The 27,682-nt window shown below is 50.6% G+C and overlaps 1 protein-coding gene across 4 annotated transcripts in view; it reads left to right on the top strand.

Moving 5' to 3' along the window:
- Window positions 1-572: 572 nt before the first annotated feature.
- The window catches only part of prrc2c (proline-rich coiled-coil 2C), a 33,337-nt gene continuing 6,227 nt past the window's right edge, over window positions 573-27,682 (top strand). For 2 of the 4 annotated variants that reach the window (XM_036141419.1, XM_036141421.1), the window contains exons 1-24: window positions 574-957; window positions 6,268-6,437; window positions 6,796-6,970; window positions 7,115-7,224; window positions 8,131-8,256; window positions 9,578-9,879; window positions 9,960-10,039; window positions 10,131-10,276; window positions 10,363-10,447; window positions 11,688-11,853; window positions 11,935-12,559; window positions 12,632-12,804; window positions 13,618-13,867; window positions 14,074-14,284; window positions 14,391-16,814; window positions 18,296-18,459; window positions 18,574-18,728; window positions 18,883-19,285; window positions 20,066-20,151; window positions 20,231-20,425; window positions 20,500-20,757; window positions 20,840-20,932; window positions 21,018-21,119; window positions 21,198-21,369. In XM_036141419.1, the coding sequence (XP_035997312.1) occupies window positions 6,323-6,437; window positions 6,796-6,970; window positions 7,115-7,224; window positions 8,131-8,256; window positions 9,578-9,879; window positions 9,960-10,039; window positions 10,131-10,276; window positions 10,363-10,447; window positions 11,688-11,853; window positions 11,935-12,559; window positions 12,632-12,804; window positions 13,618-13,867; window positions 14,074-14,284; window positions 14,391-16,814; window positions 18,296-18,459; window positions 18,574-18,728; window positions 18,883-19,285; window positions 20,066-20,151; window positions 20,231-20,425; window positions 20,500-20,757; window positions 20,840-20,932; window positions 21,018-21,119; window positions 21,198-21,369 (6,616 nt within the window). In that variant the 5' untranslated portion in view covers window positions 574-957; window positions 6,268-6,322. Of the gene's footprint in view, window positions 958-6,267; window positions 6,438-6,795; window positions 6,971-7,114; window positions 7,225-8,130; window positions 8,257-9,577; window positions 9,880-9,959; window positions 10,040-10,130; window positions 10,277-10,362; window positions 10,448-11,687; window positions 11,854-11,934; window positions 12,560-12,631; window positions 12,805-13,617; window positions 13,868-14,073; window positions 14,285-14,390; window positions 16,815-18,295; window positions 18,460-18,573; window positions 18,729-18,882; window positions 19,286-20,065; window positions 20,152-20,230; window positions 20,426-20,499; window positions 20,758-20,839; window positions 20,933-21,017; window positions 21,120-21,197; window positions 21,370-27,682 lie in introns of all 4 variants that reach the window. The other 2 variants (XM_036141420.1, XM_036141422.1) reach the window with 2 other exon arrangements.

Genomic DNA, 27,682 nt, shown 5'->3' on the forward strand with positions numbered 1-27,682 from the left:
ATCAAAAACTGGTACATTAGAAAATATATATTTTTAAAATAGGCTTAAATAAATAGCTAAATGTTACAACTCAAACTTTAAACATGTCCACTTCTTCCTCAAACACATTTTAAAATGTGCAGGTGAAACTGTACAGCTTGTGGAGGAGGCAGTAAATGTATTGCAGCGTGGACCACTTGGAACTGAACACCATGGGGACGGTGAACCAGTAGAAAAAAGAATATCTGGTTTTAGATTTAAATTTCACAATATCTTAAACTTGTCAAATTTATTTAAATGTTGTGTTTTTACGCATTTTTTCTAGTTGAATTGTCTCTAATTAGACCAATCTGTTGATGCCATGAAAAACAATATCTGGTTTTGCTGTAAACTATTGGCTGTACAATGAAATGTCAGTGAATTAAGTTCCATCTTATTTTATATTATTTTATTTTATTTTATTTTAATAACTGCTTCTCGGGGGAAGTCTAACCTAGATGGCAGGCAGCAGATGGATGTGGTTATGTGGTCAGAACCCCCGACGCAGCCTGCTGGCAGCTCTGAAGGGGGGATAACAGCAGATAAATCTGGCAACTAGTGTCTGCCATCTTTGATTTTTTTGGGGACAGGCCGCGGCGCGAGCGGGGCCTCACTCAAGCAGAAAAACGGTCAGGCACGAGATAACGGAGCCACGGGACGAACCGAGAACACCGCGCGCCGCCTCCCGCACCAAAGGCCGAGCTCACGAGGACAGACCGGCGGCTAGAAGCGGCGGGGGACGCACAAAGCAACCAGCCCCCCCCTCGCATGTGGACAGCGGTTTGTTGGCAGCTAGCGACCAGAGCTAAGCGGGGCTAGCCAGCTTTTGTAATCCGCCGGCCAGACAGACACTCGTTCACCTCCGACCAGGCCGAAACCGGATTCGGAGCGGGGGGCACGGGACCTTACAGGAGGCCGGGGACACAGCTGCGGCGGCAGGTGGGTCTGTGTTTTTTTCGCGCTGGAGTCGGCCGCTTCGACTCCCTAAAAGCCCCTCACGCCGCACGGCGCTAGCTGGTTAGCATACGGACGGGGCTGTGAGTGGATGTGATGGCGACTGGCGAGGAAACGAAACTACGCCGAGCGACGCGAGCCTGTGGCCTGCGCCGCCGCAGCGCCACGGTCGGCCCCACGCACGCTGGGCCGCGTTGGCGGGGACCCCGGGGCCCCTTTAAGAGAGGCCCTTAAAAGCCGTGACTGGTGTCCTCTGGTTGGGGCTCTGGGCGGAGGAGGGCCTGCGCTCCCATGCCGGCATGAGCCACCCACCCGCTCCGTTGTTTGATTCATGGAGAAAGGATGGCCCGCTGAGCCGTCAGCGAGTCTGAAAACCCCCTAAAAAGCTGCTAAATCTGCCTTAAAATTGTGTTTGTGTGTTTTATTGAGCTTAATTAATGAAATATGTGCTCTAGGGTCGTTTTTTGTCTCTACGTGTTTAACTAGGAGTAAATTGAGACCCAATAAGCACGTTTTGTAATGGCCGTCCTTCTTTTAGGAGCTTATTACATGAATTGGTGGGTTTTGATTCAGGAAGCTGCGCCTCCTCACTGACCAGACATTCATGTCCGGAGAGACCGGGACTCTAGCTTCCCAGGTCTGGATAAACGTGGAGAAAAGAAACCTGAGCTGTCCACCCATCCATCTTTTACATTCTCCTGTTCACCTATCTGTCCATTAATCTATCAGCTTGTCAGATTCTCTCTTTTCCTCCCATCTCTCCATTTGTCTGCCCTCTGTCATTTATCCAGTCCATCCATGCATTCTTCCTTTCTGATCCACGGATTGTTTTGTCCATCCATTCATCTATCTTTTTTTAACGGCTTCCAGGTGTAAATTCCCCACATTCATATTCAAAGGACCGAGAAGCAGAGAAGTCTGGGAATGTCTGCAGCTTTGAGGTGAACGATGGGTAGGAAACAGGGATGCCTAGTGGGGCAGGAGCTTTGATTTATTGACTAACCCGTCAGCGGGACCTCAGTGGGGTCTCCTGGCAGAGACTGACTGTAGGCTCCACTTTGCAGGCTTTGGCTCGGGTAGTCGGCGCTCGCACCATCAACCCTTGAAGACGGTCACTGTCCACTTCTCTTTGACACTAATCAAATGTAGCAAACTCCCATCGGACAGTTTTTTTGGAATGGATGACCTGGTTTCTGAACGCCAGCAATCTGACACCGACATCCCTCTTTGACCGTTGAGCGGAGAAGTGAGATGATGATGATGATGATGATGGGGGGGGTGGTGAAGACGTTGAAGCTTTCTGACGTTTACCACTATTGAAAGGAAGATTAGATCCTCTAATTGTAACTAACGGCAGTAGAAGTGTCTTCCTTGGCTTCTCGCTGCATCTGGTCATTGGTTATTTCACGCTGAGAGCTAAGCAAGTCAATTTTAGTCATATTGCACCCTTCTCAGGGCAACAAAGTCCTTCACAGTTAAAAAAAATTTTAAAAAAAAATCAGGCGCTGTAAAGCAGCAGGTGCTAAACGTATTTTAAAACGAAATGATTGCCGTTGACTTTTTCAACGACCTTTAGCACCTTCTGTTGGCAATTAGCACAATTACCATTGGTAGAGGTAGACGGCCGTCTTTGTGTTCATTCCTTAGAGAAGGTGCGTCTTTTTGACCACTGGGGTGTTTTTCTCTAAAGCGCACACGACCCTCCACGTCCACCATGTTTGACAATAGAGGCTGAAGGCTCAGAAGGGCAAAAAACTCGCTTTCATGCGTTCAGCCTCTCTGGGTATCCGGCTCAGATTGCTGCTTCTTTTGGGTAGAAATAAATCTAACCTCTGTGTGTCTGTTTGCTGATGAAGCCGTTTCATGTCTCGTTGAAAGAAGGTACTGAAGTTCTTGGACCATAAGGTGCGCTAAATATTCTTCCTAAGTGTGTAATATCACTACCCCCCTTCACGTACACAGCTCTCTCCTGAGAGGGAGAGCTATCCGTCTCTGTCAGGAGGACAGAGTAGTTGGACAACACTGCCCTGTTTCTAACATAAGAACTAAATAAACTTAACTTTTATATTGAATTGACTTACTAGGTTTATTATTGCTAGCATGTACTCCGGGCACAGGCTCTCACATACTCATGTGTACTGTGCGCATACTGTGAACTCGGTTGACTCCGCGCTGACTCTCATCAGACGTTTTACCCTTCATAGTCCAGCGTACTGTTGTCTACATTTCTTGTGGGGAATTCCTACAAATCCCACACTTCCTGCCAGTGGGACGAAGCGGGGGAACGGATTATAAAATGTGTGATTAGCTAGCTGAGCACCTAGAGCCGTTTCTTTTCCAGAAGGCTCCCACCTGTCAGTGAGAACGGAGAGGCACTGTGATGCTTCGTGTCCTGGTGACCGCCTGCTTGGAGAAGCTCAGTGTATCAATTTACATTATTGTACTTCTAGTTTCAACATTACAGTCAGGCAGTCTTGTAGACAGCTCAGGGGTCCGATCAGGTGATAGTGTACCGTAATGCTCTGAATATCCACTGAGCGGAGCGGCGTTGTTGCTAACCAAAGTCGTACTAACACATTTTAACAGATCTTTGAGCGCGTTGTACCACATAAAATCAGTCAGTAAGCACAATGGCTAATCACATATGAGGCACACCATCAATGTTTGAGAAGATTTAAGGATTTTAAGTGCACCCTTTTAAAGTTAGAAAAATACGGTATGCAGTCAGGGCTGGTTATCGGTGTGCGGATGTTCTGCTTTCCTCAGGACCCGTCGTTTTGTTTCAGCTCTGAGTGCTGACAATCATTCATCATCAAATGACCAAAACTGTAAAATGTAGGAAATGGGCCACGCCTACCAACGTCTACCTCTCTCATCATGTCGTCATTTTGAATACAGTCGACACGCGTCTGCAGCGAAGGGTTTCCATCAAATGGCTTCACACATCTCTGTGCTTCCTTCAGCTTGATTGTTAAACACCTGACTCGACAGTAAAGTAGCAGCTGTTTTAAAAAGCACGCGGGTTATTAGATGGCTGATCTGCACGGCTTGTTAAACGTACTCTCTGCCGCTGTTTGTGTATAAAACCATAAACTCCAGCTGCAATGAATCCCTGCGCTGCGTTTGCCCGGGTGCCGTTTTCTGAATATCAAAGGCTGTCGTCCTAAAGCGCTCTGAGACGGATCGGCGTCCCTTTTTTTAACGCTCCGGCTCCCTGAGCCGACCTTTCGTTAGACAGGAAGGCAGTGAATTTCTCCAGGGGTCGTCCCTGATTCATGCCTTCTTCCTAAGGTGTTGGTCTGTGAATATTTAATTGTGCCGCTCCGTCACGACTTCATTTGTTCTTCGTTTAGTTTCTCCAGCTGAATAAAGCCAAGCTCTTTTTTTTTTTTTTTTTTTACCTTGCACAGAATGTGATGAATGTATTGGTGCTTACTTGCTTTATAAATAATGAGAATTCATCTGGGAGAAACAGTCTTTCTATATGTTTTAAAAGGACTTTCTACGATGTCATAAATATATAAGCGTGTAGTTTGTTGCCTCTTCATCTGTTGTTCCACAGGCTTCTGCACTACAGAGACTGATGATAACCTGTAGTAAAATTACTGCTTTTAAAGTGTCATCATTCTCACTGAAAAGCACAAAAATTGTTCCTGATCTAAATTCTTATTAAAGGTATACTATGCAACCGGGGTTGATTTTCCAGCGAGGCTCCCCCAAGAGGGCGAAAGTAAAAGTGCACTGTCGTAAAGATGCTCAGCTGTTCTGGTTCCTCCGTCAAGCCAGGCGCGGTTGTTTTGAGCTTAGCAGACAGGCGAACGCAACGAAAAGTGGAAAAAACGGCAGTACAAACAATGAATAACACAGTGAAGGTATGAACATCAAGCTTCTTGCAGCGCTATCTTGGCGAGGCGGTCGCCGCCGCCTCGCCAAGCCGCGACCGCCGCCGCCTCGCCAGTTTTATTATTATTATTATTATTTTTTTTTATGTTGGCGAGATGCTACCGCCACCGCCTCGCCAAGCCGCAGCCGCCGCCGCCGCGGTAGCGTCTCGCCAACATAAAAAAAGATTATAATAATAATAATAATAAAACTCAATATGCTTGCATGTTTATTTGACCGGCTGAGCGGAGCGGAGCGGGGGGGAGACAAACTTTGCACCGCTGACCGGCTGAGCGGAGCGGCGCGCATATCGAGTTAGTTTTATTTTTTTATTATTATTTTTTTGGAATGTCGGCGAGGCGGTAGCGTGAGGGAAACCCTACAATGTTACTTACAATCGCATCAGCAGAAACGCGAGGTCCGCGTCAGCCTTGCAGCCTTCTATGTTCACCCGTGTACGACTCCTCTCTCTGTCCAGAGCCCTTTTCCTCTTTCTTGCCTGCTCCAACATGGGCTTTCGCTGTTTTCTCGCTGGTTCCGCCATGATAACTGCACAAATATCGCCACTGCGCTACCAACGAGCACACCTTTCACTGCGGGCGTGTAGCAGTTCTCGCCGTAAAGCAAGACCGACTCTCGCGATGCACACGAGACTTCTGAGCCTGTGGGTGCGGGCCGACTGCTCCTGCAATTGCAAGTGCGGTATTTTCCCCACAGACCACCAGGGCGGCCGAGAAAACCTTAGTTCAACCTGAAATGACTCATTTAATCATCCAAAACGGTATGGAACATATTAATTAACTGAAAAATGTTGCATAGTATGCCTTTAAGCAGCATCACCGGTTGTACAGCCACACTAATATAGCATTGATTAATGTTATTATAACGTCGTCAGACCATTATTTTGATACCCAGACTTGAGCAAAAGGTTGTCTGCCCAGCTGCAGCTAACTAGGCCCAATAGATGCAATAAAGTTTATCGTTCTGAACTTTTCTTTTCAAGCAGAGCCGACTTCAGGTGCTTACACGGCGCCGATCGGAGCTGCCGGCTCCTTTGAGCAGAACGCAGCCTTCAGCTCCCCACAATGCTCACCAGCTCTGTTACACCGATCCACCGTTAATAATAAATGACCTCCGCCATGCTTAGGAAAGACACTGCAGTCCCAAATGTGCTTTGTCTTTTATCTGTGATAATCCTCCTTTTTAATTCACTTTCTGGCCCTTGACTGCTCTACTGTCCCCATCCAAGTACCAATTGTTGTTTCCCCACTGCTGCGGTTGTTGACGAGAGGCCGTCAACATGTAGGAACATCACCTTATCTCACAATTTCTGCGTTTTAAAGTCTGACATAAAGCTTGATTTTGTTCTGTGCGCCACATTAAGATCTCGTCTTTCTCTCTGTCTTCTTCTAGGAGGCTGGTTCTGCGGGCGAGGCCAAAGGACCAGACTCAATGAGTTTCCAGCGAAATGTCAGAGAAGTCAGGGCAGAGCACCAAGGCAAAGGATGGCAAAACAAAGTATGCGACCCTTAGCCTCTTCAACACCTACAAAGGCAAATCTCTGGAGACCCAGAAAACTGCTGGTAAGAGTCCGCCGTCGCTCGCTGTGTCTCGACCGACCGACGCCAATGGTTAGAAACGCTGTTGTGGGTAATTGCAATCTTGGCAGCTTAGAAGTTTCCCAGGGTAAAATAAAGTATTTGATGTTTTATCCAAAGTAAATCAAGACACTGGTTTCAGTATCAATGTGTCGATACAGAACAATAAAGAGTGATTTACCATATGGAGAATCCTTTAGTATGAAGATGCATAACGGATTGCATCCTGGCTAGAGTTGGAAGCAGGGTGACGGATGCCTCATACATGAGTTTAAATAAAAATCAGACCTGCATCTGTTTTTGAAAGCTCCTAAAATGGCTGCTTTTCCTGTCCTCACTCCAGTGGCTGCCAGACATGGCCTCCAGAGTTTGGGCAAAGTTGCTGTCAGCCGGCGCATGCCCCCTCCAGCTAACCTGCCCAGCCTGAAGGCGGAGAACAAGGGGAACGACCCCAACGTCAACATCGTCCCCAAAGACGGTAGCGGCTGGGCGTCCAGAGCTGAGGCGGGAGAGGAGAGGTAAACCGAGGACTTCTATTTTCTTTATTTAGCATGTTGAGCTGCATAGGAGCTAAAAAGCTATGTTTTTGATGACGAAGACAATAAAATACTTGGTGATTTTGATAAAAAGCATTTGTCTAAATTTGCTGTAATCCACCACAGGCAACAGGAAACCCCCCCACCGCAAAGCAAACCAGCACCACTCCAGTCACAAGAGCCGTCTACAGGGGGAAGCCGCTCCTGGGCAAACAACAAGCCGCCGCAGCTCGATGGTAAATATCATTACCAGCTGCTCCAAAAGTCACAAATTCCCTCCCAAAACGCACATTTTCTATATTTCAGCCCCATCTGTTGTGTGAAACAGGAGGGCTTTGGCAGAAATGATAAAGTACAATAAATATTCAGCTTTAGACTCATCAAAGTGACCATTGGGCCGATTTATAAAGACAAATGAGCTTTTAGGTTCAGTTCTGTTGAAGTTCTCTACAGAAGAAATTTCAGACGTGATGTTTTTGTTTTAACCTGCCAGACCTGAGAGGCAGTCTGTGATATTAAACCAAGAGGTACATTGACTTTATAGGTCGTCAATAGTGTAAGCTGTTGATGCACAATGTTTCCACATACTTTGCAAATGTATTTTTACCCCTTAAACTTTTTAGTGAAGTTAAAACCACAAAGTTTTTATGTGTTTAGCTGGAACAGAGTAGCGCTAAATGGTGAATTGGAAAGAAAATGAGACGTTATCAGGAGGTTTGACCAATAGAAACGTAGAAAGGCTGCTGTGGATTCGTACCCGGCCCTCCTCAGTCAACACTTACCACAGCCCTCATCACTACGCTTACAGCTGCAGGTTTTTTTGGGTGCAAAGTTTTCCTTTGCACATCTTGAGACTGACATCATTGTTGGTCTTTGAACTAGCCGCTCCATTGCCGATTTCTTCCTACCACTCGTCCCTGTAGGTCAGAACAGTGTTTTAAATGTGTTTTCCTTATTTGTTTGACATACAATTTGAATAAAACATGCTGAAGTTTGTGGTTGTAATGTGACTAAATGATGGTGACGTATATCCAGTGTGGATTCTGCTCCGTATGGCCTCTTTACTTGTTGTTCACCACCTTCAGGGAGACGTTTTATCTGTAACCTTCTAACGATGCGCTTGTTTTTGTTTTTTATTGAAGGATCTCCTCGTGTAAGCACCCATTTTCATCAAGAGTTTCCCAGCCTGCAGGCAGCTGGTGAAGCAGAGAAAGGGGACGGTCAAGATGAAGAGCCTTATGGACCGGGCCCAAGCCTCAGACCACAAAGTAGGGCCACTCTGGCACACACATACACACACATACACCAGGCTGTGTTGGACTAAGTAGTTTAAGGGGACCTAGAGGGGGGGAGGGAGGGAAAGATTAACCCTCTCAAAGCGCGCATGTCTTTAAAGTTCTGCTTACGTTCTTATATTTGTAATTTGTACCACAGATGGAAACACTAAAGTTTTGTTTGAAGCAACCTCGCAGATGTCAGATCTGTTGTTCCTCCGTCGGGTTTAAACAGACTTGGGATTTGTAATGCCCTCATATTAAATCTTCTTTTTTTTTTTTTTTTTTTACTTTATATAATTTTTAGTAATCTCTCTGTAATGGACCCATGTTTGTCGGCAGATTTATTTTCCTTGACAAACTTCCTCAGCGGCGTGGAGATCAGAAGAGAGTTTGTCTTTTTTTCTGTCTGTGAGTTTTATTGTCATTCTGTAGTCGAAACGATCAATGCTCCCATCGATTCATTACTCTGTCCATCCCTTTATCCAGCCTTTAATCCATCTTATACTATCTGTTCCCGTCCTTCACCCGTCTGTCCCCCCCCAAGAAGTCCATTTGTTTATCAAGTCATCCAGCCCCCCATCCATCCGTCCATTATCCATCCTTTCGTCTGTCTGTTCATTTATATTTTCTTTATCTTCCATCCAAACATCCACTCATCCCTTTCTGTACATTTATCATTTCATCTACAATTTGTCCCTCATCCATTCATCAATTTATCTAAATTCATCCATTCTTCTATAATCATCCATCCAACCATCTATCCATCAATTTCTGTCCATCCAGAAATTTATCCAGTTATCCATCCGCGGCTTCATCTGTCCGTCAAATGCTGTGCTTGTCCATTATTTGTCTTTGTCCACCTGTCCTTTCATCCATCTTTCCAGCTTTTTACAATCTATCACTTTATTAAATTTTATTTATATAGCGCCAGTTCACAACATGTCATCTCAAGGCACTTAATTAGGTCAAATTCAATCAAATCATCCAGATTGGTGAAAAAGTTTCCTATCTAAGGAAACCCAGCAGATTGCATTGAGTCTTCAGTGCATGAAGACGTCTGTCCATTTGTGTGCATGTGTCAATCGATCGATCCTTTCTTCCATATTTAAGGCCTGAGCCCGGAGTTTCTGTATTTCTGCTTTAAAATGTTTTCCTAAGGACTGGGAAGTCTGAAAACCCTGACGAGAAGATCTGCTCACGCTTTCAGTTGAATCATACGTGTATTTCTATTTTAACCACTCCAACTTGAGCTCAGTTTAGACACGTTCACCAAAAGTAAAATAATCGACACCTCCCTCGTTTTGTTTTCTAGATGTTGGCAGTTGGCGTGAAGGCGGAGGCAGGAATTTGAACACTGCATCCAGCCCCCCTGAGATGGACACCAAGCCTCAGGAGGAGGGCAGCACAAGCCTCGGTACCTCCACTCCTCCCGTTGAAGCCGAGGAAGCCGGCCGAAACACTACAACCGAAGTCCAACGGGAGAAAAGGGATGGGCGAGAGAGGTGCCCCCCCGCCGCTGCCCCCCCTCAGCCTAAACTTAACGGGGGGCAGCAGCCTCCTGCAGGGGTGCCAACCCACTTTGACCCGGCATTCAGGAGCATGATGCCACCTTATGTAAGTCGCATGTGACAGAGATGCCATGAGCAGCTTTGTGTTTGTTTTACTCTGCGTGACGGTGGTGGTTTGTGTTGTAGATGTTCCACGCCTACCCACAGATGTCGTTTGCCCCAGGCCAGGGCAACTTCAGATACCCCGTGCCTCAGGAGGGGGGGAAGTGAGTTTTATTCACCAGCATCTACCCAATGGCATAAAACTTAACCTGAGCAAAAATATTTATAAGCTTGTTTCTGCTTTCCGCTCCGTTGGATCCTCAGGGGTTCCCGTCCGGCACGGCCCCAGCAGCCGCCCCCCCAGGCCTGGCTCCAAGACCCCGACAGACCCTCCATCATCAGTGCAACAGAGCTGAAGGAGCTCGACAATTTAGACACGGATACTGATGAAGGCTGGGCAGGTCTGTAGCTTTACTGGGAAAAATATTTTTTAGATTTAAAAACCATTTTGAGTTTTCACATGAATCATGTCCCGTTTGCTGCTCAGGAGCTCAGATGGAGGTCGACTACACCGAGAAACTGAACTTCAGCGACGACGAGGAAAACCAAGCTGCTAAAGACAAAGAAAACTGGTGAGAAATGGATTCTTTTGATTATTCAGGGCATCTTGGATCATTTAGCCCGATCCAGGATTTTTCTGTTTTAAAGTTTTTGCGTTGAACATGAGGGACCGCAGCCCACATTCAAAGAATCTGAGAATCCTCTCAGAAAATCTGTGTGAATAACTTGGAACGAAAACACAGCAACACTTTGCCTCAGCGTTCAGGCTTAAAGCATGTTGAAGTTCTCCAAGATGATTCTTTAAAATTGGCCAACTTCCACATTTTTACATGGCTTTGTAGTCCATAATAACGGTGGCCGTGCTGTGTTTTAGCTTGGTACCTAAGCAGAGAAAAGAAACTAAACTAGGGCTGAACAATTAATCGCATTTTCAATATAATCGTGATTTAAAAAAACGCAATTTCCAAATAGCAGAGGTCTGCAATTTTTAGCTTTGTAACAATTAGGGAATCAGACGTATTATTTAGGTGTCAGTAAAATGTTTAAAGTGGGTTTGCCTCCACATGGAAGGGAAGACAGTTGCAGCAGTGAGATAATCTAATTGTATTACTTGTTTTAGAGTTTATGTAATCATACATAGCATTAAGTACAGGTCAATCAGTTTAATACATAGACTTGCTTGTTGGTTGCACTTTATGTTCAACAAGGATTGATGTCCAATTAAATTAAAAGCTGTTCTCTTGAATAATATTCTGATCAATAGAAACATTAAAAGTTCTTGTTTTAAATAGCCCTTGTTTACAAACATCTTTTATTTAGAGGCCATTTTTGTTGCTTGTGGTTAATGCAGAGAAAAGTCAAAATTGCAATTTTGGTTGAAATATATTGTAGGCAGAACGCAATCATTTCTGCGTTTTGATGCTGTGGGTCTTTTAGCAACTAATCCACATGGTGAAGAAACAAATTGATTTGTTGTTTGTATATATTTTAAAACACGTGATAAATTAAACTGAACAAAAAAAAATTGCATTAAATCACAATATTAAGAAAAGAAATCGCAATTCGATTATTTTCCAAAATCGTTCAGCCCTAAACTAAACATGTGGCCAATTACACACTGGTTTCTCCATCTTTTCATCTTAGAAAACTCAACATTTTAATCTATTGCTGCAAACTATTAAAAGAAAACTAAAAGAAAACCACTAAATGGTTCCTCGGAATAAATTGTGCGTTTTTATTTGAAAACTTTGGGCCAGAGATCAGTGATCTGACTTGTTTAATAAAACTGGGCCTTGGATTGTATTTCCTCAGGGAGTGGATGAGATCGCGGGCTTCAGAAAACCAAGAGAGCTGGAAGGAGGGATCTGAAGAGCGCGGGGGAACCAAGACCTCCTGGGCTGACAGCGTAGATCCTAGGGCGCCATCACCTGGCAGTGTGGGGCAGTACAGTAAATCAGCTACTTCACAGGACTACCAGGTAGAGCACATTTGGATCACATGAATCCACGATGAGACGGCGTGTTTGCTCAGTCTGAGTGTGACCGTCTCCGTCTGTCAGGGCGGCGCGCGGCCGGTCGGCAGCGGTGCCGCGCGGGGGAGCAAACCGCAGGCGGCTGTGGCACCGGGAGCCGACGAGGACTCTGACGCTTGGCGGCAGAAGCGAAAGAAGCAGTCTGAGGTCTCTGAAGCTGTGGAGCGAGCGAGGCGCAGGAGAGAGGAAGAGGAGCGGCGCATGGAGGAGCAGAGGCTCGCCGCCTGTGCTGAAAAACTGAAGCGTCTGAATGAAAAACACCGACAGGCCAACGAGGCCAAAGCCGCCAGTGAGCCGAGCGCCAACGAAGAATCAGCAGCTGCCGGGGAGGAAGTGTCGTCGGCGTCCGTTCCCGCAGCCAGCCCCGTCCCCTCTGTCCCGCAGCCAGACGTCCCGGCTGTTCAAGCCCCTTTGGCTGAGAGGGGGGACAAAGACGGGGAGCGGGTGGAGCGAGTCGAAGCTAGCGCTGAGGAGGAGCCAGAGCTAGCTCGTCAGGCCAGCCCCCCCGTCCAGAGACCCGTAGCTGTAGCCCCGGAGCCTCCAGGCGAGGGAGAAGCCTCTCTGGCTGAGGTCGCTCCGTTAGTGCAGGAGGACCAGACTGATAGGACATCATTACCTATTAGGGACTATTTCAGCATGGAGGACAACAGAGGTCAGCCAAGTCTCAGCAGATGTTTTCTCCATGTATTGACTGGATTTCTAATGTTGTTGTTTTTTTTTGCAGTGGATGAGCCCCACCTGTCCCTGTCCCACATGGACCCTCCTGGAGGCGAGGACGTCCCCGTCGCACCTCCGCCGCTGGAAGGGGAGGCAGCAGCTGCTATGCGTCCCTCCGTCATCTCAGGCTACTCCAAGCAGTTTCAGAAGTCTTTGCCGCCGCGTTTCCTCAGACAGCAGGTAAAACTGTCAGGACCCGGTAGGCTCCGCCATGATTAGCTTCTAATCTTGTTTATTTAGGTCTATTTAGATGCAAGGTAAGTTTAAAGCATTAACATGCTATGAACAACCAAAAACAAATGCACTCATCAAACACATAAAACAGCCACATGTACAGATTAAGTCAACGAAAATAGATTGTAAAAACTGTTTTATTCTGTTTGCTCTGGACTTCATAAATTCAGGAGGTTTGGTTGAAGCAAGTGACTAGAGAAGCATCAGGGAGGATTTGTGGCAGTTTTCTTATAATTAAAAACTAATAATTTAAGCTTTCGTCCTCGGATACAAAGAACTCCCTTATTTTATCCTAGCTGAATAAAGACTGTTCTGGCATAGTCCATTTGTCCTTGTGGAAAATTCTTATTTTGCACAGATGCTACAAAGTCTTCAGTAAATTCAGGTGTTACCCTTGAGTTTTGTTCAAGTTTGCGTTTTTTTCACGGATCGTAAACTGATGAGGGTTGAATAAAATCTCTTACCGATTTAAATCAGATGTGGTCCAGACCTCTGCTTCAGAGACAGGGGCCTCAAAGACCAAAGCTTTGCTTCATGTTAAGGAAACCTCAGATTCATTAGAGCACAATCCTACATTAACGTTTTCAACGGTGCAAAATGACGTGTTTTTATTTTTCTACACAAAGTTAGATGTAATTACATAGATGATTTATTCAAAGTTTACGCCCCAGTATGAAGCAGTTCCTAATTAGTTGTAACCAATGAAAATGGGTCGGTTTCATTATAAATGTTGCATCAATGCCCCTCAAACCCCAACAGGAGCAGATGAAGCAGCAACAGTGGCAGCAGCAGCAGCAAAGTGGAGGCTCGGTGTCCCCCTCAGGTGGCGCCAGTGTTCCCGCCACCCAGCAGCAGCCCCACCGCTCCATGTATCAACCTATGGGTCCCCACCACCAGCACCTGCCCTCCATGGGCTTTGACCCCCGCTGGCTCATGATGCAATCCTACATGGACCCCCGCATGATGTCAGGCCGCCCCCCTATGGACATCCCTGCAAACATTCACCCCGGTGAGCAGAAGCAGGAATAACTGGGAAGACTGACAGATTTTTTTACATACTGTATAAAAGTTAGCATATTATTAAAATGAAAGGTTTTCCTGTTTTAGGTCAGCGACTTTGGTCGAAATAATTAATTTGCTAAATGCCAGAATAAAGGAGGGAAATATTATAAATAAATGTAATAATTTGGATCATATTCGGTCTGCTCTTTTCAGGGAGAATGCCTCCGAAGCAGATCGTACGCAGAGAACCCGGCGACAACTCCAGCTCCAGCTCCGACTCCTTTGACCACTTGTCCCGACCGGTGCGAGACCACGGGTTCCCCTCCGACTCGCGCATGGTGTGGGGGTCGGAGCCGTACCCGCAGGCAGAGCCGCTGCCCTCCGTAACGCCCCCGAAGGGCCGCGACGATAATAAGGAGCAACGGTATGGGAGAACGTACAGCAGAAAAATGGCCGCTTTATTGTTGCTTTAGTGAAGTGAGTGTTGGTGAAGCAGATTCTTGAGTCTAATCAAAGCTGCTTGTTTGCAGGATGGACTCCAGTCTGGATCTGGACAGGGCTCTGCCAGCTATGTATGCTCAGGATCACGGCGCGGTGGACTCCCGTAAAAATAACTTCTTTCGGGACTCTGAGTCCCTGTCTGCGTTCACTCAGGGCCTGGAGGACGTGTCGGGGCCTCTCGACAGGGCCCCCGTGAGCACGACCTTCGACGCCGACGAGCAAGGCTTGCCCAGCGGGGAGGAGGTGGAGGCGCTCGGTCAGGCCATGCTCCAGAGAAGCGTCTCTCAGGGTTCCAGCCACTCCCTCAAGCTGGACGAGCCCAGGTTTGACGGCTTGCCCCTGCCAACAAAGTCTCTAGAGCTGCCGGACACGGGGGAGCGGGCTGCCGACAAGCCCCAAAGTGAGCTCTACCCCCAGGCCGCCGCAGCCAGCAGCAGGGCCACGCCTCCTGCCGACGGGTTACACAAACCAGAGAAGCTCCCTCTGCCGGCTCCCAGCAAGCAGAAAGCCGACCTCCGTTGGGGTGGGAGATCGGGGTCGGGTCGCAGAGACGGACCCGGAGGAGACCGACCCGTCCGCAGGTCGGGCCCCATTAAAAAGCCTGTCCTGAGGGACATGAAAGAGGAGCGGGAGCAGAGAGAAGAGCGGGAGAAGCGTCACGAGAGGGGAGACAAAGGGGAGCGGCCCAAAAAGGAGCCGCCGGCTAAAGCTCCATCTGCGGCTGCAGCCGTGTCTGAGAGCGTCCGCGCTCAGAGCGACGGGAAGAGGGAACCTGTGGAGGCGGAAGAAGCTCCAGCTGCCCACCACAGGCCCAGAGACTCACAGCCTTCTTCAGGGGTACCCACCTCTTCCTCGCAGGAGGAGAAAGCCGACAAGCCGCCCAGCAACGACAAACATCCAGAACCAAAACTGCCCAGCCGCAAAGAAACGCATCTCCCTGCGCGCTCCTTCAGAAGGGAGGACAGGGAGAGGGAGAGGGAGCGAGACAAGGAGGCTGACAAGGAGAGGGAGTGGCCCGTAGACGCCAACTTCAAAGGACGCGGCCGAGGAGAGTACTACTCCAGAGGGCGGAGCTACAGGGGGACGTACCGCGGCAGGGGAAGCCGCGGCCGCAGCCGGCCCGAGTACCCGTACCGAGAGCCGCGGCTCCGCTCCGACTTACCGTCAGCCGGAGGCGCCGCCGCCTTCCGCAACCGGGAGGAGAGCGAAACGCGCAGCGAGAGCTCCGACTTTGAAGTCATTCCAAAACGCCGGCGGCGGCGCGGCTCGGACACGGACTCCGAAAGCGAAGGCGGCAGGGAATCGGCCAGCGACACCGGGCCTTCTGACCGGGAGCCGAGCACCAAACCCAGCCGCCCGCTGAGGAGGGACCTCCTCGGCGAGGGCCGCTCAGGACCCCACAAGATAGGCTTCGAGCCGCCTCACGTCGGGGAGAAGGCCGGCATGAGGGGGGACGACGACAGCCGACCCAGACCAGGGTTTCTTCCTAAGGGGGAGCCTTCTCGGCGAGGAAGAGGAGGCTTATACAGCAGACGAGGTGGCACGAGGGAGCGCGGCGGTCCCCGCTCGGCCCCTCTGAGGAGGCCAGGACCCAGAGACTCCTCGTCTCAGTGGCCTTCTAAACCCATGGAGACCTTCAGGCCCGAGGACGCAGAGTCCTCCGCAAGATACGACAACCCCCCTACCGATCGACGGCCCCCCAAGCTGGAGGGAAAGAAATTCGGAGAGGGGGGTCCTCAGAGCAGCCGCGAGAGGCCCCGTCGATCCAGACCGGCCCGGCCCCCGCGGCAGGATAAGCCTCCTCGCTTCAGGCGCTTGAAAGAGCGAGAGGCTGCGGTGATGGGAAGTGGAGATCCCGCCACCAGTCCCCCCGTTTCATTGCCTTCTGTGCCCGCCGCCGCCACCAGCTCTGCCCCCGCCTCCGTCTCCCTCTCTCCAACAATGTCCAGAGCGCCGGGGACTCCCCTGACCACGCCCGCTGAGGCTGCAGCCGGCGCGCCGCCACACGACCAAACATCTAACTTAGACGCGTCGCTGCCTGAGACTGGCAGCCCCACCATCGCTGCGGTGGGCAGCAAGTCCCCCGACCTGTCCAACCAGAACTCCTCGGACCAGGCCAACGAGGAGTGGGAAACTGCGTCCGAGAGCAGCGACTTCAACGAGAGGAGGGAACGGGAGGAGAGGAAAGGAGCGCTGGAGGCCGCTAACGAGGCGGCCTCCGCCTCCGCCCCGGCGCCCACGCCCCCTCAGGGCACGCTGACGCCTAGTAAGAGCCCGCCGGACGGAGGCGTGACGCCAAAGCGAGAGGGATCCCAAGCAGCCAAGAGGAGTTTCTCCAGTCAGAGGCCGACGGAGAGGCAGAATCGCAGAACGCAGAGCGGCGCCAAGACGGGCCGCAGTTATGCAGGAGGCAAGGGAGAAAGGAGAGGAGGCGGCAAGCCTGGCCGCAAAGGGTGAGTGCTGCTGGTCTTTGTGTGCGGCCATTAACGTTTGCACCAAGAAATGAACGCAGACTGAAACCTGCTCACAGCTTGTCTAAATAATTGATGTCGGCGCTGAACGTCCAGACAGACGGTGACAGGCTGGAGGCGCGGTCGTCTGATTGTATTCTCAGTGTCTGCATGAGCGTAAAAAAATATCTGTACGTCCAGACTGAACCTTCTTGTAAATTTATCCAACCATGCATCCATTCACCTGGTTTTTCTCTCTATTCATCCCTTCACTGGTTAATCCTTCATTCATTCATCCACTGCTTCTCCATCCTGCAAGTGTTGGTCCAACTATCCTTAAAATTATTACCATTTTGACATCCTATGTTTTTTTTGTTTGGTTTTTTTTCCTTATTACACAAAGTAAATTATCACACATTTAGCTTGATTTTGGTACCTTCTACATTAAACCTGTTGGCTTAAAATCCATACCATCATATTTATTTACATCATATTTCCTTAGAGGTAAAACTCTCCACAGGGATTTACAGTAATAAAAAAAAAAAAAAAAAAAAAAAAATCAACTCCATTAATGAGCTTTTAAACTTAGTAGTTTTGAGTCCTTTGTTTGGAGCCTGAACCAGACTCGGTGATGAAACAATTCAATTCAATTTTATTTCAATTCAATTTTATTTATATAGCGCCAAATCATGAAACATGTCATCTCAAGGCACTTTACAAAATCAAGTTCAATCATATCATACAGATTGGGTCAGATTATACAGATTGGTCAAAAGTGTCCTATATAAGGAAACCAGTTGATTGCATCAAAGTCCCGACAAGCAGCATTCACTCCTGCAGAAGCGTAGAGCCACAGGGAGAGTCGTCTGCATGGCTTTGCAGCAATCCCTTATACTGAGCAAGCATGAAGCGACAGTGGAGAGGAAAACTCCCCATTAACGGGAAGGAAAAACCTCCGGCAGAACCAGGTTCAGTGTAAACGGTCATCTGCCTCGACCGACTGGGGTTACAGAAGACAGAACAGAGACACAACGAGAGAAACAAAAAAGCACAGAAGCACACATTGATCTAGTAATCTGTTCTACATTAGAACAACACTGTGAATAAAACAAATGTATCATTGGGTCTGGAAAAAGCATTTAATTGGTTTCAAGGATTTTCAAGGTCTGGCTCTTTTTCTTTTTAAACATGTCCTTTGCCAAACTACTTTTTGGCATCTAGATCCTCTGGGATCAGTTTGATTGGACCTCTGTAGCTTCGTCAGGTTCAGGCTCCAAACAAACCACTCAGATTTTTAAATTTTTATTTTACAATGAGCGTTTAGCCCCATCGGAAACGAGATGATCTTTGCCTGCAAAGGTGTTTTGTCGTTTAGGCTGTGCGTCTACACGGATCCTCCGTTTTGGCCGAGCGTAAACTATCACTTTTATGCAGAGTCCTCGTCAGGATGTTTGATCGGCGTTTGTCTTTCTTTCTCTAAACAGGCCTGGAGCCCAGCAGAGCTCAGAGACGTCGGCCCCAGCAGCTGGAGGAGCCTCCCAGAGGCCCGCCAAAGAGCAGCCCACACGGCGCAAAGACGAGGCCAAGCAGACCGCCAAGAAGCCAAAGGAGAACGCGCTTTCTCAGTTTGATCTCAACAATTACGCAAGTCAGTAAACGGCTTTAACCCACAGCTCTTTCCAGCCTCTAGTATAATAAGCGTGCTCTGCTTTGAAGGATGCAGAGGGCGGGAAAAAAAACAACACGTTTCTGTTTAATTTAGGTGTTGTGATTATCGATGACCATCCTGAGGTGACCACCACAGAGGATCCACAGTCCAGTGCCAACGACGACGGTTTCACAGAGGTCGTTTCCCGCAAGCAGCAGAAACGTCTGCAAGACGAAGAGAAACGCAAGAAGGAGGAGCAGACGTCTCAGGTAGGGATGTCTGCACCACGGCCTCTTAAAGACGTAGTCTGGATTAGGAAGCTGGATGTTGGCGTTTTCAGTCAGAATTTCTTGAAATTCATTCTAGGAAACGATTCTGATAAATTTGTAGGAGTCCTAAAAAATTTTCTTGTTTCTCCCCCAGACCTGGGGCAAGAAAGGCTCCAGCGAGAAGAGCCGAGGAAGTGGAGGAAAGCTGCCGCCAAGATTTGCCAAAAAGCAGTCCTCCCAGCAGCAGCAGCAGCATCCACAGCAGCAGCAGCAGCAGGCCGCTCAGCCTCCTGTTGCCTCGGCGCCCGCTGCTCCTCAGCAGCCGCCGTCGGCCGCCTCCGCCCCGCAGCATCCTCACCACGCCCCCTCCCAACCCGCTGCTTCTCCTCAGACGCTGGAAGGGGCCGTGGCTCCGCTACCCTCCATCCCCCCGGCTGCTGTGGAGTTCCCCTCCAAGAGTCTCCCCCCCGCGCCTGCACAGCCCCACAGCACTCTTGGTACAGAGCTGTGGGAGAACAAGGTGGCAGGCGCCACCGTCCTTCCCGATGTCAAGAAACGTAAGGGGGAACGATTTTACGGCTTACGACTAGGGCTGAACAATTAATCGCATTTTCAATATAATCGCGATTTTAAAAAAACGCAATTTCCAAATCGCAGAGTCTGCAATTTTTGGCTATGTAACAATCAGGGAATTAGACACGTCCATTAGGTGTTGGTAAAATGTTTAAAGTGGGTTTGCCTCCACATGGAAGGGAAGACAGTTGCAGCAGTGAGATAATCTTATTGTATTACATGTTTTAGAGTTTATATAATCCTACATAGCATTAAGTACAGGTCAATCAGTTTAATACATAGACTTGCTTGTTGGTTGCACTTTATGTTCAACAAGGATTGATGTCCAAATCAACTAAAAGCTGTTCTCTTGAACAATATTCTGATTAATAGAAACATTAAAAATTCTTGTTTTAAATAGTCCTTGTTTACAAACATCTTTATTTAGAAGCCATTTTTGTTGCTTGTGGTTAACGCAGAGAAAAGTCAAAATTGCACTTTTGGTTTAAATATATCGTAGGCAGAACGCAATAATTTCTGCTCTGAGTTTAGACGCTGTGGGTCTTTTAGCAACTAATCTGCACAGTGAGGAAACAAATTTATTTGTTGTCTGTATATGTTTTAAAAGACATGATAAATTAAACTGGGGGAAAAAATCACATTAAATCGCAATATTAAGGAAAAAAAAATCGCAATTAGATTATTTTCCAAAATGGTTCAGCCCTACTTACGGCGGCGTTTTGCCCTCACGGCCTGGTGTGACGTGTGATTTCTGTGTGTTCCAGTGGGCCCCATCAGTCCTCCCCAGCCCCCGTCTGTGAGCGCCTGGAACAAACCTTTGACCTCCTTTACAGGCACCGTGTCCCCAGAGGTAGGCTAAATCAGCGCTCTGCCTCCGCCTGCTTCCTGTCCCGCGGGACAGCCTTTTAAACGCACATGTATCCCTGCAGGGCGGCAAGCCTGGAGCAGACGGCAGCGGCGAGTTGGGCATAGACAGCATTCAGTTTGGGGCGCCGTCGTCTGCAGGGAGCACCGACAGCGACGGCGGACCGGCGCTGCTGGAGACCGCCTCCGAGAGCAAACTACCTGCTCCTAAAGAACAGAGACAGAAGCAGCCCCGCACCGGTCCCATCAAATCCCAAAAGGTAACGGGTCGGTATGCAGGGGGTTGACGGGGGTTCGTGTTTCTCCATCAATGACCGATCTCTCCCCCCACCAGCTGCCCGACATGGAGCCGGTGGAGCCCAAGGAGTACAAGCCGGGTCCCATCGGTAAGGAGCGCTCTCTGAAGAACCGCAAGGCCAAAGACGCGCGCGGAGCCGAGGCTGAAGGGATGGAGGGAGGCGTGTCTGCAGGAGGCGTCAGCAGAGCCACAGACTCCAGCCCCCCCACCAGCGACGCCACGGTACCAGAGCTGGGCGGGGACATCGAGGGCATGATCACGGTCCCCTCAGCGGAGTACTCCAGTAACTCTAAGGTACCGAGCGGCTCTGCTCCCCCCACGTCTCAGAGCTGTTCTCTGAAAAAAGCCGCTGACTCATCAGTTCTTGTCCTCCCAGGAGTCGGTCACGGACTACACCACCCCCTCCTCCTCTCTGGCCGACAGCGTTCCCACGGGCGGGAACAAAATGGAGGAGAGCTTAGTGGCCAATGTGGGTACCCGTCCTCCTCGCTGCACACCTCCCAGAGCAATCCTGGTGATTTCAGGCTGCGTTCTGACTGCATGTTGTTTCCCAGGTGGCGCTGCCCCACTCGCTGCCCCTTCCTCGCAGAGAGACCCTGCAGCAGAGCTCCAGCCTCAGCACGGTTTCTCCTGCTACTGTCGACCTAACACTAAAGGTAAGGGACTACTCTGGCCTCCATCAGGCCCTTTCTGATGAAATCTCACTCAGCTCTGGTCTCGCTATCCCCCCTCAGATGGAGTCGGCTCGGAAAGCTTGGGAAAACTCCCCGAGTCTGGAGAAAAGCTCTCCGGTCACCTCCTCCTCCTCCCCCATCACCTCCTGTGCTTCCTCATACTCGTCCTTCTCCTCGGCCTCCATGCCCCAGATCCCTGTGGCGTCTGTAACCCCCAGTACCTCACTGTCAGGTAAGCCGTCTCTCACCTCACATATGGGGCCTACAGTGCCTGATAAATGTGTTCACAGCCCTGGACTCCTTGGCCTGTGGGGCGTTTTTATGCCAGACCGACACAAACCAGCTCATGAAGGAAGGAAATGTGTTCAGGCTTTACCCTGATGTCTCTAAAGCAACCAATACAGTAAAAAGCAGCTATTTTACAGAAGTCTTGGTTTTCTTTTTAGAGATTACACTAACCTAGTGATGAAAGTTGTTGGAACATGTGTGGAGCTACACCCAGGGAAATCAGCTGCTTTAGAGGTTTTAAGACCTTAGACTGAGCTGCAGGTCCAACCTCCAGCTGGACGACCACAGAGCTGTGATATGGGATTAGGGCCGGTCGATAAATCCATTTAATCGATTAATTACGTTCTTTTTCATAATATTCACTCGGTGTCTCGCTATGGGATGCAGCCTCCTGCAGCCCTGATAGAAGCATTTATCTCAATCTGCCAATCCTGATTGGCCGGTGAAAGTGCTCGTCTTACGCCACGCCCAGTAGCCCCGACTACTAAAGCGTGCGCAGATCACGTCACTTCAATTCAAAACCTTTTCTCACCTCAGAGCTTATCTCACGTCGGAGCCTTTTGCTAGCTTAACTGCCCATAGACGGACCTTGCTAGCTTCCGTCGCCGGACGCTAGCACTGTGCTTCGATTTCTGCCCTGTCCGCTCACTCCAGACCGGACCGGTATCGTTTTCTTTTTTTCCGTTCACTCCACGGCGGAATCCCTCTCGGCTCCCCTCCGCGGACGCTCGAGTCGGTCGAGCATTTGGCACACCAGCGAATTTCTCGACCCCACCAAGCTAGCACACCAGCTAGCCACGATCCCTTTCCCTACCAGCACTCCAGCTCGTCGGAAAATGGCAACCGTGAAAAACCCTCACACCAGAGGAGAATACCGTCTTTATGGTTGCGGGAACAAAATTTCGGGGAAGGACACCCACCCGGTGTGCAGTACCTGTCTGGGGGTCGACCACGCCAGGTCAGCCCTCGAAGTTCCCGGGTCCTGTGGGCACTGCAAAGTGTTCACGGTCAAGAGCCTCAGACGAAGACTAGCCCGCCAGGTTAGCATCTCGGACCGTGACCCATTCCTCCCCACCGCCGCCCACGAGGCAGCCGCGGAGGAGGACGAGGACATGGCTGGGGAAGCCCCGGAGACTGGCTACGACTGGAGTGCCCAGTGCGAGCAGCTCCGTGCTCCCCCGTTTCCCGAGGAAGACGTGCTGGATGTTAGCCCCATGGAGGAGGATGACGACGCCTCGTTCCTCATATCAGAGGACGAGGAAGAGGATGACATCTTCATGGCGCCAGTCCAGACTGAAAAGCTGAAGCTGCCGAGCCCTTCCACCAGGGAAGACAGGGGAGCGAGCTCACCAGCTCCCTCCCTCCATGTGGACCTGCTCGACGTGTGCAAACGCGCGGCAGAGAAACTGGAGATCCCCTGGCCGATTGCAATAGCGGAGCCCACCCGGTCCCGCTATGAAGGCAAACGGCTTCCCTTGGCGCGAAACGCGATGAAGCAGCTTCTTCCTGTCTTCCCCGAGTTGCTGACTGAGCTCTCCAAAACATGGACTAGCTGCCCGTACAGCAACAGGAGCCCCATTGCGGGCGCGGCATCCCTCGATTGCGAGGCGATGGACGCCCATGGCTTCTTCTCCATGCCTCCGGTGGAAGTCCCGGTAGCTGCGCATCTCTGCCCAGGCAGCGCGAGCCAGCTGTCCGCGGCTTCCACCAGGCGCCCGACGCTGCCAGCTAAGCCCGATCGTTTTCAGTCTGCGCTGACCGAAAGGGCGTACAAAGCAGCTGCCCTCTCGGCCAGAGCCCTCAACGCCCTCTCCATCCTCACCGCCTACCAAGCGGAGTTGTTTGGCGCGTCCGCTGAGGAGCAAGACCCGGATGCGTGGGAGGAAATGGCGGTCATCGCCGATTTGTCTCTCCGCATCCAACGTGTCTCGGTCCAGGCCACGGGAAAAGTGATGGCAACCCTCGTCGTCCAGGAGCGAGCGAGATGGCTCAGTCTCGCTAACCTGACCGACAGGGAGCGGGATGACATCCTGGATATGCCAATCGTCCCTGAAGGCATCTTCGGCTCCGCATTGGCCACAATGCAGCAGAGATGCGAGGCAAAAAAGGACAACGAGGCCCTCAAGCTTTGTCTCCCTCGGAAAGCCCCAGCGCCTTCACCTCCGGTGCAGCGCAAAACCGTTGGGCAAGCTGCCTCCCAGCCGCCGCGTTTTAAAATACCGAGACGGCCACCACCACCTGGCCAGCCCCTCCCGATGAGGAAGGAGCGCGGAGCCGGCTGGCATGGGAAATCCGCCTCCCCGACCGCTGCGCCGCCGCTGCCCACCGCCGCCGCGACCTCGGTCCCCCGGGCGATGAAGAAAAAGAGAGCGGCCTGACAGCCGCCCGTTCCTCAGTTGGTGCAGCCTGCAGTTCCCCGTTGCGCAGGCCCACCGTTTTGGCTTGTTCGTGCGCGCCCCGTGCCACCGCTGCCCGTTCCAGAGCCGGTCCGCGAGGAGAGGGACATCGCCTCGGAGAGTTGCGCTGTTGCGCCCCGAGCAGAATGTCCACAAGCACACACATACACACACGTTCGAAGGTTGAACGGTGTGAAAATAAAAACAATAAATCTGTCACATCCAGGCCACGAGCCGAGGGTGCAGATAATAAAAAAAGCCAAAACAAACAATGCTCTCTCCATAAGCAGGGTGGCCATTCAGCCCCCTGCAGCCCTGCTACCGGGATGGGCGTCGCCGTCCCCGCGGAGCAGAGCAGAGCGCCCCGTCACACCTGCGGTGGTACCCGAGGATCATTTCTACCACAGGGGGGCGCGGAGCAAAAGCCGCAGTATGCTCCTGCTCTTTCTCTCAAATGGGAAAGCTGGAAAGCAGCAGCGGCCCCACCGTGGGTATTACGCACAATTTCCCGGGGATACAGGCTTCAATTCGCCACTGTCCCTCCCCGTTTCTCCGGCGTAGTACACTCACATGCACAGGGAGAATCAGCTCGAGTCTTACAGGAGGAGATCCTCTCTCTGATAGACAAACGAGCGGTTTCTGTCGTATCTCCCGAACAGAGTCTGTCAGGGTTTTACTCCAGATACTTCCTCGTCCCCAAACGGGGGGGGAGGGGAATCCGCCCTATTCTGGACCTGAGAGCCCTGAACAAATTCCTGCGGAAATACAAGTTCAGGATGCTGACACATGCAGCACTGCTGCGTCTAGTAAGACCGAACGACTGGTTTTCGTCCGTGGATCTGAAAGATGCGTATTTCCACATTCCCATTTACCCCCCTCACAGACAATATCTCCGATTTGCCTTTCAAGGGGTGTGTTACGAATACCGTGTTCTACCATTCGGCCTGTCTCTCAGCCCGAGGGTTTTCATACGGTGCACAGAGGCCGCGGTAGCCCCGCTCAGACGCCGTGGGATACGTCTGGCCACGTATTTGGACGACTGGCTCCTGTTAGCGCAGTCAGAACAGGAAGCCAGGGTTCACACACATATTGTCACAGCACACCTGATGGATTTGGGTTTTGTGATAAATATGGAAAAGAGCCACCTATCTCCGACGCAGGAGATATGCTTTCTGGGGTTATCCCTGCGCTCTGTGCCGTTCACAGCTCGCCTATCAGAGGAGAGGGTGACGACTTTCAGAGCTTGCCTTGCACACTTCCGTCGGCACAGATCCGTCCAGTTCAGACTGTGCCTTCGGTTGCTGGGTCTGATGGCCTCAGCCATCCTCGTGATTCGCCTCGGCCGTCTTCACATGCGGGACTTTCAGCGCTGGGTCGCTTCGCTCCGAATGGACCCCGTGCGTCATGGCGCACGGCGGATAACGGTCACAGCGGACTGTGTAACAGCTCTGCGCTGTTGGCGAGCCCCGTCCTTCCTGACCCAAGGGGTGCCCATGGGCACCGTCTCGTCCAGGAAGGTTGTGACCACGGATGCCAGCCTATACGGCTGGGGCGGCATTCACGAGGGCAGGTCTGTGAGGGGTCGCTGGAGCCAAGCTCTCCAGCGCCTGCACATAAACTTCCTCGAACTTTCAGCTGTGTTTCTTTCCCTGAGACACTTCCTCCCATTCCTCTCAGGTTACCATGTCCTGGTGAGGACAGACAACACGACAACAGTGGCGTATATCAACCGCCAGGGAGGCTTGCGCTCTCGTATGTTGCACGATCGGGCACGCGAACTGATCCTCTGGAGCAGTGCCCACTTTCTCTCCCTGAGGGCGACGCACGTCCCGGGAGATTTAAACACAGGTGCGGACCTGCTGTCCAGGGGCGCGCCAATGTACGGAGAATGGACGCTGCACCCGCAAGTCGTGGAGCAGATATGGGCGCGCTATGGCCGCGCCCAGATAGATCTGTTCGCGTCCAGGGAAAACGCTCGATGCGAGCTGTTCTTCTCTCTGAGGACCCTGAATGCTCCCCTGGGCGTAGACGCACTAGCGCACGCTTGGCCGCACAAGCTGCTCTACGCGTTCCCCCCGCTGGCCCTGATACCCCCTACTCTCGCCAGAGTGAGGGCATCCAATCACAAGCTGATCCTGATAGCTCCACACTGGCCAGCACAACACTGGCTGGCGGAGATATTCCAGATGCTGTGCGCCCAGCCTTGGCAGCTGCCGCTGCGCAGGGACTTGCTCTCGCAGGGGGCGGGGACAGTGTTCCACCCGCACCCGGAGCGACTGCAGCTGTGGGCCTGGCCCGTGAGTGGCTCAATTTGACCACTGCTGGGCTCCCTCAGAGTGTAGTTAATACTATACAAAATGCCAGGGCTCCCTCCACCAGGACTCTATATGGCTCCAAGTGGGGACTGTTTGAGCGGTGGTGTCTTGAACGGGACTACGTTCCTTTTCAGTGTTCTGTACCAGCGATTCTGTCGTTTTTACAGGAACTGATTGATAAAGGAAAAGCCTTTTCCACGGTTAAGGTCTATCTGGCTGCTATAGCGGCGTGCCATATAGGATTTGGGGACAAAACGGCGAGCCAACACCCTTTGGTGTGCCGGTTTATGAAGGGCGCGCGCAGGCTTCTCCCTGTCTCCAAACCTTTGCTGCCCCCGTGGGATTTGATGGTGGTTCTGGAAGGGCTCAAAGGGCCCCCTTTTGAGCCATTGTTGGGGACCAGTCTTAAACATCTGTCTCTTAAGACGGTGCAGTTACTGGCTCTGGCCTCTGCGAAACGAGTCAGCGACATTCATGCGCTCTCTGTGAACCCCGCATGTACTCGGTTCGACCCGGGGTACACGCGTATGGTTCTGAAACCCAACCCAGCTTTTGTTCCTAAAGTAGTTGGTTCTTGTTCACCGATCGAGCTGGCGGCGTTCTCCGCTTCCCCTGGTGAACAGCGAGCGCACATGTTGCGCCCTGTTCGAGCTGTACGCTCTTATATGGACAGGACACAGAACATCAGGAGGAGTGATCATCTCTTTGTCTCCTGGGCAGAACCCCGTAAGGGACAGCCGATCACAAAGCAGCGCCTCGCCCACTGGGTGGTAGAGGCTATAGCTTTGGCGTATGGAAGCAGGGGTCTGCAGCCCCCGGCGGGTTTACGTGCACACTCTACCCGCGGGATGGCCGCGTCCTGGGCTTTATTTAGGGCAGTGTCCGTTCAGGACATTTGTTCGGCAGCGAGTTGGTCCTCGCCTCTGACTTTTGTGCGGTTCTACATGCTTGACGTGTCTGGACCGTGCGTGGCCAGTGCGGTCCTGAAGTCATAACGGAACTTATGGACCTTCCCCATACGGCCGGTTCTTGTTCGATAAGCTGTCTGGCAATACGGGAGCTACCATATCCCATAGCGAGACACCGAGTGAATATTATGAAAAAGAACGTTTGGTTATCTAACATAACCCCAGTTCTTAGAATAATATGAGCGAGGTGTCTCGCCAGACAACCCTTCTTGCCGGGCGGTGAGAAGAGGTTTGCTTGTTGAATTGAAGTGACGTGATCTGCGCACGCTTTAGTAGTCGGGGCTACTGGGCGTGGCGTAAGACGAGCACTTTCACCGGCCAATCAGGATTGGCAGATTGAGATAAATGCTTCTATCAGGGCTGCAGGAGGCTGCATCCCATAGCGAGACACCTCGCTCATATTATTCTAAGAACTGGGGTTATGTTAGATAACCAAACGATTTACAATGTATTAAAATTAAATTTTTGGAAAATCTGGATTTGTTTTGCCAATACACTCCATTGGGCTTCCATGAAGAGAACAGCGTAAAATGCTGAATATATGTTGAGGAAAATATATTGTCAGAATATTGTTAAAA

Source organism: Fundulus heteroclitus, chromosome 9, assembly GCF_011125445.2.
Source record: "Fundulus heteroclitus isolate FHET01 chromosome 9, MU-UCD_Fhet_4.1, whole genome shotgun sequence".
In the NCBI taxonomy this organism is placed as follows: domain Eukaryota; kingdom Metazoa; phylum Chordata; class Actinopteri; order Cyprinodontiformes; family Fundulidae; genus Fundulus; species Fundulus heteroclitus.